This window comes from Contarinia nasturtii, unplaced genomic scaffold, assembly GCF_009176525.2.
Source record: "Contarinia nasturtii isolate CC-2019 unplaced genomic scaffold, AAFC_CNas_1.1 Cnas_scaffold_695, whole genome shotgun sequence".
NCBI lineage: Eukaryota > Metazoa > Arthropoda > Insecta > Diptera > Cecidomyiidae > Contarinia > Contarinia nasturtii.
In genome coordinates, this window is record NW_022198046.1 from 7,196,229 (window position 1) to 7,207,114 (window position 10,886).

The following is a 10,886-nucleotide window of genomic DNA, read 5'->3' on the forward strand; positions in this document are numbered from 1 at the left end:
ATGAGATTCTTTCGGTGAAAATATGCAGATTCTTTGGTAGTGTTAATCAAGTTTCATCGGCCAAGGGAAACAAAAATAGACTGAGAGTGAAGATAAAAAAACCGTTTCAGGTGTAATTTGATTTCAGGCGGCTAACGTACCATACAATGCGCCCGAATATTCGCACCTCATCGTATTTATTACGTCTGCTCCACCAGACTCATTAATTTATTTCTATGATGCTATTAAAATATATTATCTGTTGATGAATTTAAGAATTTATATAACGCTGGCTGCATTGCTGCATTCGTTGCAATGTTCAGTGCATGCAGAGCATTCAGTTTTTTTTTGTTTCGGGTAAAAAGTGGTTTAATTTTACTAACCGCTAATTTTAATGTTTTTGCTCACATACATTTTTTTTGTAGGTGTTATCATCACATACACTCACTTTGGCGTGTGAGAGTTTTTGCGCCGTAAATCTAGGTAAAGTGGTAAAAACGTGTATGCACTGATTGGATGCGTTTGCCCACTGAATTTATATTAATTTGCTTGATGTTAAATAGGATTTTTCTTTTAAATTACAGCATAAAACACATTTTCACATTAAATTTTGTAATTAGATCACAGTAAATGTGGGTGAACGCGTTCAAACTCTTTGCATCATGCAATCATGGTGTTGTTGTACATTGTGCCGTTGAAGTTCTTGTAAAGAATACTTTGAGTAAGCTTGATGTTGTAATGGAAAGCGCCATCGTTTATTACTTTGAATAGCATTAGTCTTTTGTTGTACAAAAAAAAAAAGAGAAAGAAAGAAAAACTATAACGCCGTCTTGAAGAAATGCCATGTGTTTGCGCTTTTCGTTCGTTTGTTGCATGAAAGATTGAAACGAAGCAAAAAATTTATTGATAGAGATGAAAATTCTGTTATGTGATAAAGGATGTGAAGCATTTTCCTCTGTTTTGTGAAATTCTTTTGATGACATATCGTCGTTGGGTAAAGTGCACGCTTGACACCGAAACGTGCAAGAGACGAACCATGTCGATTACAGCAGATGTGTTATTAGGTGTCGGAACATGTGCTTGGAATTTTTCGTATGCGAGATAATCTCGGCTCAAGGGCGGTATGCCAGTAATGCGAGCATACAGCGGACACTTTTGATTCATATTGTATGTTTCGAAAAATTATGCAAATGTTTTTAATTGAAATTCAGTGCGGATGCACTATACCTTTAAGGTTAAAAAAAAAAGACTGAAAAGAAAACTGTGAAAGCTTGAATATAGTATCTCCGTTTTCATTTTTCGCTTGATACGTGGTTGATGTGTTGTTTATTTTTGTAGTTGCCATTAATATAGATATTCATGCTAAAAAGACATAATATCATGAAAAATGAAGTGGAATTCAGAGAAAATGGTGAATTTTCTCTGAAGGAATATACTCTTACAAAATTGACTATTGAGAATGGTGGAGAGCTCTATCTTTTGAAACCCACCAATAAATTTCCAGTTCATAATATCACGCATAAAATCGAATTTCATCGGTGAAAACAAGTTTCAAATTGATATTAGTATGAATGTTAGTTATAGCTTCGATATGGTTTTGATCAAAAAGACACGAAATGGGGTTTGGGGAGAATAGAACATATTGCTCGAGGTAAATATTGTCGATGGTTTGCATGATAGAGTAATATTAGCATAGAATCTTCAATGAACGGTCTTACGAGCACAAGCAAAATGCTACATATAATGCATCAATTTCCGAATTGCACGTGTAAAACAATTGAAACATGCTTATCTTGAGCAGCGATGCGAAACACTTCCAATCTGTACACATCCGGCGAATCATATCTATCGATAGTGGTGGTATTGGTAGATACGAATCAAGTTTAAAGTGCACAAGTTTAAAGTTTTGTTAACCGAGTACTTGAATTGGATTACAATAGATCAAATGGCAACTGACACACAAATTCCAAAATTGAGATACCCGATGAATTTCGGATAAATTATTGAAAATAAATTGAACAAATGAAATGATTTTGAATTTCAGTCGACGCATGTTCTCCATTAGTTGCACTTTCATTCTAGAAGTATGGTCATTGTGGCGTACCAAAAATTTGAATTCATTTGCAGAACTTAGCTGAATAATTTAGGTGACAAATTCCGCATGATATTTGAATAGATATATGTGTGTGCGTCCTATCGGAAACACTCTCACATCCTTGTAAGAGCGAATCTCCTGGAAATGAGGCCAAGGAAAATATCTGTAGAAGGTCATCAAATCGCACGGTAAAAGTTGCTATTCAGCATTAAATATGTATGAAAATAGTTCGCAGAGTTTGTCCGTTAAGACTATTCGTATTCTGACATTAGCATTAATTTTATTCGTAGACATCTTTCTTTCAGTTTTTGTCATGGAAACTAATTCAAGATTAAAAGAACGAGAAAAATAATGCCAATGCCAGGCGGAAAAAAATGTCCTACAACAACATGCAATTGAATGTTTGCAAACAATAATGTTATTCATATTTTATGGAAGAAACTTCTGCTCAATGCCACCACATTTCTTCAGACGAAACCAGCAATGTTTTTTTTTTCTCACCATAAAATAAGGAAAATAACGAGGTGTTTGATTCAAAGTTGGCGATTAGTTTATACAACAAATGGAATAAACAGAACAAAACACCAAATCGAAACTTCTCCGTGACAAATAACATACCTATCACGTGAATTGGCATGAACGTTTCATTTTAGCAAAAGTTTTACGCTAACTTTTCATGATAGATCGTTGACTCTTGAAAGTATCGATTTCAAAGTTGTTGCTGGAAACACTTTTTGAGTTCCTCGTTTCGAATCGTGTAACAATCATGACCTGATGAAAAGTATCGACGTATATTTCAACATTTATCACATTCAGTTGTTATATCAATTGACATGATATAAACAAATTGTTAGCTCAGAGACATTGCAACTGAGTGAAGTGTCAGTTGCATCATGATCAGGATTGCTTCCATTTAGAAGTATTCATCAAAACTTATATTGCTAATATGCATATTTATTCGTGATGTTGAAGTTTGTAAGTTCTGGATTTTTGTTTTTATATGAAACGAAATCTTATGAGAAATCAAAAATACATATTCATTTCGATACTGAAATTAAATACGAACAAAAGTTTCAAGCGGAATATTTGTGCCAAAAACTACCTGCATTTATTCGAATATTTTGGTCTTAAAAAACGAAATATCTGCTTTTGGCATCGTTTTCACTTCAAACTCAAGAACAATGAAGACACACAACATGTTATAGCAAGCATGAAGTTTTTGTTCATTTTTCCTTGATATACGTGTGCATAAAACATACAAGTTAGCAACAGATTTCAATTTTAATACAAAAAGAATCGACACTGAAAACCTGCGACGAAAAAAGTAACAGAAACTTGTTGTGAATGAGTACAGCAAAGTAGTAAGTAGTAAAAAAAATGTTGTGTGATGCCAAATTTCAAACCAAAGTAAACATTTTGTTTGGGCGTGTAATTTTATGTACTCAAATTCAATCCTTTAATATGAATGCATTAAAAACATAAGTCAATAAATAAATCAATGTTTCTTTCAAAAAAGTACGAAATGTGTTGATGTGACTTTTTTGCGTACATTTTTCGTTTCAATATTTGATTTAGTGGTGTTTTTACTGTGTATTAATTGTTCTAGTGTGTGTTTGTATGAGTACTAAACATAGAAAAAATAAACAAAATTATTTTAAGGGCTTCCACAGCAATCCAATGGATTATGAATGAATGCGGTGTCAAATATGTCGAAAAGTCGAATACGAGAAACGAACCAACGATGACGATGATGATTTATTTGCATGTTATTTTCGTTTGAAAAGTTGATTTTGCAATTTAAAATGTAAATGCTTTTGGAAAATTGAACAAAACTTTTACAATTTTGCGTAGCAACTAGCAAATGCATGGAGTGCAATCGGTCTGTGGCTGTTTTAAATGCAGTTTTGTTTGATTATCATTTAATACACTTAAAACTTCTATATGGTGCACAGTGCACATACAAACACATGCCAAAATTTGAAATGCTGCTCTTGTTATTTTTGTTGTTGTTTTTTTTTCCTTTATTTTATTATTTCGGTTCCCCTTCGTCGCTCATTTCAGAATCGCCCCAAATTAAGAATTATGTTTGTTAATAATAACGCATTTTGTTTTGGCTGCCACAAACGGAAATAACAAAATTTAAACCACAAAATAATTGTAAGTATTCCACTTGTTATGTATACCATTTTAATTTGTGGATGAATTCGTCAATTTTCCATAAATGTTTTGATGCCATTTACCAACTGATGTCTCAGCTGTTTCAAAGGATTTATAAAGTGTTCCGTTGTTCATAGCAATTCCAAAACAATTCATGTAGTCATACAGAGAATTATATTTTCTAATTTTAACCTTACGTATCTATGCCGTGCTGGAGTTTTCCAATTTATATTATATGTTAAGTATTTAGCTTACCTTCATGTGACGAAAATCACCCCATATAATATGTGTACAAATTATGTTTTCCGAGTATAACTTGAAGCGGCTTCTTTATATCACTTACATGTTCCGTTGCTTTGTTACCTTTCAAGACACCTGCCGTACATATTTCATAACCAAATATTCCAACGTCGCTATGAATAGCTACTCTTATTACGACTCAAGCGGTGTGTTCTCTCTGTCTCTCCCATTCATTGAAACAAATTAACAAAGCTTGCTTGAGATATGGATTATGACCCTTTTTTCAAATGCATCGTAATATTTAGTATGGGGATTTTCCATCAATTAATTTCAATTAACTTCTTTTATCCACATAAATAAAATGTCTGTATGTGCGCACAATTGTTCCATAAACATATAATACACAGATTAATGTAAAAAAAAAACAGAATCTCTCAATGAATTCTATGAGGGAGATATAATCAGCTTTCCACCTGGTTTCTTTACTCCCAGCATGGAAAAAGTGTAACTAGATTTTTTTTTCATGCAAGCGAACGTTAATGAGTGCACAGTATAAGAGATAGTGTATGTGTGCTCGTAAATTCTTTATGCCCATGTGTGATGTGGTTAAAGTATTTTTTCATTACAACACATATGCTGCACTATGGGGCGAAAACTATTTTTGAATAATGATACACTGGGAACTTCCAGAAGAGAACCACAAGTACAGCAAAAAATAAACAATTTCAAAAGCTCAACAGTTAATTGACATTTAATTGAAACTTTGTTACACGGGGCACTTTCCTCAGCTGCACAAAGCTATTATTTGAAAATTCCCGAAGAGTGAAATTTGATAGCTTAGAACCAACATAGCATAATTTTAATGCAGGTGCTCTAGATCGCCAACACATTGTTGTTTTCAATCACGACAAACTTTCCACATTGCAATTTATAAACTAATAATAACGAAGAAAAAGTATCTCTATCTCCCTCTGACAATGTCGACGAAAATTGCAATTTGTTTTTAAATAAGTCAATCAAGGTTATGGCTTCGGGGTTGTTCATGATTTCATCTTTTATCTATGAAAATCGCGCACCTAAAGCCGGAAACTCGTTTGAAAAATGAAACAAAATAAAAATGCATTAAATGAAAAACTGCATAACTCACTTTTAATTGAAAAGCAAAAAACGTGAAGTACAATGTGTGGGATGTTCATGTTTTGAGTTGAGTTCTTTTATTTTCATTAACAAAAAAAATCTAACGCGATCAAGCAGTAAAAGAAGAGATGAAAAGTCAAAATGGGTGGTGTGTATGTGTGTGTGTATCTGTCTGTCGGTTACATTTTGTTCGCTTTCAGCCAAACTCCCGATGATGGTAATAATAGTAACGAAACATTATCAATTTTAATTGGAATTTGAGTTTTTGCACAAGTTTCAAATTGAAAATGTTTCAACAGCATCGCTAATCCGAGTTTTGTTTGCAACATGCCGAAGCGTACGCCAAGGCAAATTCGAGGTCCTTCACCAAATGGCAGATATGCGAACGCATGTCGTGTCGATTTATTTGCATCGCTAAAACGATCTGGGTCAAAACGTTGCGGATCTGGAAACAATTCAGCATCGTTGTGAAATGCAACAGCCGGAATAATCACGTAAGTGCCCTTTGGTGCAACGGCTCCATTGGGAAGTGTATAATCCTTGCTAATGATTCGATGTAGTGTCCCGACTGCCGGATGCATCCGCATCGTTTCTATATTATTTGTGCAATCGAGTTCATCGAGTGTTTTCAAATGCAAGACATATAATACCAAGAACAAGAAAAAGAAAACGAACGTGAGAAATGGAAGAGAAAAAAAATGTACAAAATACATAACAAAAAAATGGAAAGTAAACTTTAAAGCACCACGGAAGTGGTAGAATGTACTATGGGCTGTGTTGTTTGAAAAGAGTGCTTCGCAAAAATCACACGCAGACAGTATTGTTTGAGTATCAACTCACCGTAAATCACTTGATCGAGATAAGTCATTTCCATTAAGCTGTCATAGGTGATTTTACCACCATGACGACTTAAAACGTCATTTATTTCGGTGCGCACTTTATCTTGAATCACCCTGTTTAAAGCAAGCTCGTAAAGTGCATAAGTCATTGCTGTCGATGAAGTTTCAAATCCAGCAAAAAAGAACAAAAACACTTGTGCTGCGATATCCTTCAGCGATAGACCTTCACCATCACTGTTTACATCGTCGTTGTCTTCACGGTATAAATCAATCATCAATTGCATGAAATCGCGCCGTTCGATATGTTTCGCTTTGCGTTCTTCAATCGTTTTTTTACACATTGCAATTATGAATTCCGATACATCATTGTGCAACAATCGAAAGCCAAGTGCTCGTGCCGGTCGTCGAAATAGCATGGCCGCATACAGTTTTAATAAACGAATACGACTAAATGTTAGCATTTTTTTACCCACCGCACGAAATTCTGATTTTGAATTGGACAAACTGTCACACTGTGTGCCGAATGCACATGAAACTATTACATCCGTATTGTATCGTGCCATCAAGTCAGTTATTTCAATATTGAATTCACTATTTGCTCTTTTGTTTTGCCATTTCGTTTCTAAATGTTTTACCATTTCGTCGGCCACATCTTTTATCGTGAAAAACATGTTTTTAATTTTTCCACTGGTGAAAGTTGGTGTCATTTTAATGCGCAATCTACGCCAATCACTATCCTCAATGAAAAATAAATTGGCAGACAGTGGATCATCTTCTTTATTAAAATACACACCTCGATTTACAAAATACGAAAAATCACGTACCAAAACAGTTTTCGCAAATTCGGGCGTAAGCACAAATAATACGGGCTTATTCAAAAAATACAAGCCAACGTAGTCACCTTTTGATTTGAGTTTTTTATATAAATCGATTGCCATTAAACCGAAGTTCATGTAGGCCATTCGTGAATCTAAATGACCTGATGGAAATGAAGGTGGGATCGTTGGCACTCCCTGTGAAGACCACAGCTTAAACGATTTTTGAAACTGGATGTAAACATACAGTACGAATAAAACACCAAACACCAGACTTAATAACAGTAGAAAAGTCAACATTTTTTTTCCAATATGTATCACAAAAAGACACTAGAAAACTAACGGTCTATAAAATAAATTGCAGCTTGATATCAATCGATTGACTTTGATGCGAATGAATCGAGAAAAAAATATCTATGGTTCAATATTAAAAGATGAACCAAAATCTATTTGACATGTCTCGTCGATGTCCAATACGAGAATGTTCAATTCAATGTTTGTCGGCAATCGATTTCTCACTACACACCATTGAATCACTTCAATTGCTTTCTATTCGATTTAATTTGGAATGTCATTTTGTTTTCTTTTTCCATTCAATTCATCAACTAACGCCAAATACACTCGCACAACGACAGACAACATTAAGTCTGGCGAACTTGTTGACTGTCACACAATTCAGATGACTTTGATTGCGGGTGTATAGATAGCAGAATTGAATTTCATTCGTTCAAAAATCAACGATTCCTATTCTGGATTATTTCGATACTTAAAATTTAAGGAGGATAAACATCTACCAGCTCTATCGATATTTGAATCCATATATGATCAAAGTGAAGCCAACGAAAATATAAGCACAAAATCGGCCAAAGTGGAAGAATTGCCAAAAACAAACATCTAGTATTATTCTTAATACTATTAGTGGGTCAAAGTTTAAAATCTAAATTCATAGATGAATGCGTCATTGATTTGTTAAGACGTCATAATATATTCTAGAATAATGATCAAAATATATATGTTTATTTACAATTGATTAGCGAAAAAAATTTGCGACTGCTGCATTGTTCCAATTTAACCGATGATCCATATAACTTGACCGATTTTATGTGTGCACTACTTATAAAATGGATTGCAATGATTCATTAATTGGTTTTAATTGACTCGGTTATTTAAAGATTGCTTATCAAATGTGCGCTTTGTCTGATTATTTTTTTGTGCACAAACAAGTTCATACTAGCAATGATTAGTATTACCATAAAAATGATATTTTCGTAGAATTCGTGGCAAATGCCGAAAAATAATCGACATGGTTAAAATATAGTAAATGTATGTCTTTGTTCAAGTCAGAATATTTGAAAGTCGTCTCCTCAAAATAGTATTACATCTCAATAGAAACAATAAGTAGTTACCTCTAAAGATTTTCACAATAAACATAAATAAAGCAAACTATCCCGTATTAAAAGCTAAATCCACGTAGTTGATCAAGCTCAATAGTTTGTACACAGTTATTCCGACTTGAGTACATAGGTGGAAGCACAAATCAGCAAATATTTTAAGTTAATACTGAAGCTGAAATGAACTTAAACAAAAGCATTGATAATTTAATCATCAAGTTACTATCTCAAAAATCACAATCCATAACTTATTTAAAAATGTATCACATGTGACTTTTATCGTAATAGAATAATATGGATCATCCATAATGGATGTAGAAAAGAATCTCCCACATGGAGCGCTAACATGGGTAAAACGAGTGAAAATAACAGCGATAAAATGTATTAATGTATATTTTCAGTTGTTTTCAAATTTGACGTGGTCATAAAAGACTTTTCCTATATTCAATGATTTTTTGATAAAATTCAAAATCATATTAATAGAATTATTAATGAGCATTTCATAAGGAAAGCAAAAGCAATTTTAAACTTTTCCAAAACCCATAGACAGATTACAAAAAGTTAATGAAAATATCTTTTTTTATTTTTGAATACATTTACAACTTTGAATAATCATTTCATGTGTTTTTATGTGCAAATTAAAAAAATTAAAATTATAGTGAACTTTTGATTTTTATTTGTGTGTTTTAATTTTTTTCATATTGTCGTTTTCTCTTTCAAGTATTTGATTAAGAGCAGCTGAAAACTCATTTGGATCTGGACATTTTCGTGCAGTATCTGTATTTTTCATATATTTCATATGATTTAACAGATCAGTGACGTAATTAAATAATTCAATAAATTCATTCAACAAATGATAAGGAATGGGGTGGAACATTTTTGGCATAATTTTATGGCCACTTGGAAAAACATGTCTTATAGTTCCCAGATTCAAGATATTAAGGAATTTTCAACTTACGGTTCCATATAAGACAGCGACTTGAAAGGAATGGAGGTACATTTTACTGGAAAATCATGAAAAATTGCAGTGACCCAATCACCATGAAAACTTGTGAATCTTATTTTCTGACCAAAATAAGTAATATCACCAAGTTTCATGAAATTTCAACCAAAAATAAAGGTGCCTCCCATACAAAACTTTTATTTTTTTTCTCAAATAAAAAATCGATAATACGTGCCACAGGAATCTAATAGAGTAAATTTCAGCGTTTCTATTATTTATAATTATTATTTATTCAGTTTTAACAAAAGGAGATTAATGACAATTTTTGTGTTATCGCTAAATTTGCCTTTTGCTAATTTGTTATCAAACTTTTATGTTACCTAATTTTTCAAATTGAAAACGTTTGAAATAATAAATACGTAAATAAATAAGTTTTTATATAAAAAAATGTTCTCATGTGTTGAATTTTATTAAATTGCTTTCATCTATAGATTCGCCTCCTTTCACCACTTTCAAAATTGTCGAAGAAATACTATTTTGTTGTTCGAGTTCGATCAATTTGTTTTGAACGTCCTTTACGTATATAGCAATTTTGAATGGTCTTGAGCTTTTGATTATTTCTTGGAATTTTATTTTTTTCCTTAATACTTTTTTTCGCCCACTTCTTTCAAATATTAAGACGAACTCATATAGTCAACTTGAATTTGATTTTATATAAAGTTCAGTAGTTCGTAAAAATATTTCTAGCTTGAGAACATAGGTGGAGCTAACAAGTATAACGCTCTTTTATTCAATCGAACATGTTTCTCACATTTTATTTATAATCTTAAAATAATTCTCTCAAACAAAAATAAAATTCAATTCAAGTTAATACTGAAGCTGAAATAACAATTCATATTTTTTATAAACGTCTATCACATGTAGCCTTTATAGTAAATATAGTACACGTGTACTATAACAATTTAGATGTTAATTCTTACACGTGGAACGCCAACATGGGTAAAACGAGTGAAAATAAAGACGATAAAATGTATTACGGTCTATTTTCAGGTGGTTTCAAATTTTACGTTAGCAAAAATGCGATAATAATGTGTAGTTCATGAAGTTAAGCATCAAAATCATATTAGTTAATACAATTAATAATGACGTAAAGCGAAAGAAATTTCAAACTTTTCTAAAACACATAGACAGATCACAGATATAAAAACTTAAAACTTATTGAAAATAGTTCCTTTTATTTTAAAACGCATTTTTAACTTAAAATAATCATTTTATATGTTTTCATTCAAA

At 32.4% G+C, this 10,886-nt stretch overlaps 1 protein-coding gene across 1 annotated transcript; it reads right to left on the reverse strand.

Moving 5' to 3' along the window:
- Positions 1-5,644: 5,644 nt before the first annotated feature.
- Positions 5,645-7,763, reverse strand: LOC116341133 (probable cytochrome P450 6a14). Its single transcript, XM_031768027.1, has 2 exons — positions 6,449-7,763; positions 5,645-6,200 (listed from the first exon to the last, which is right to left on the reverse strand). Exons 1-2 carry the CDS (start codon positions 7,560-7,562, stop codon positions 5,788-5,790), a joined length of 1,527 nt encoding a protein of 508 aa, XP_031623887.1. The 5' UTR covers positions 7,563-7,763; the 3' UTR covers positions 5,645-5,787.
- Positions 7,764-10,886: the final 3,123 nt, after the last annotated feature.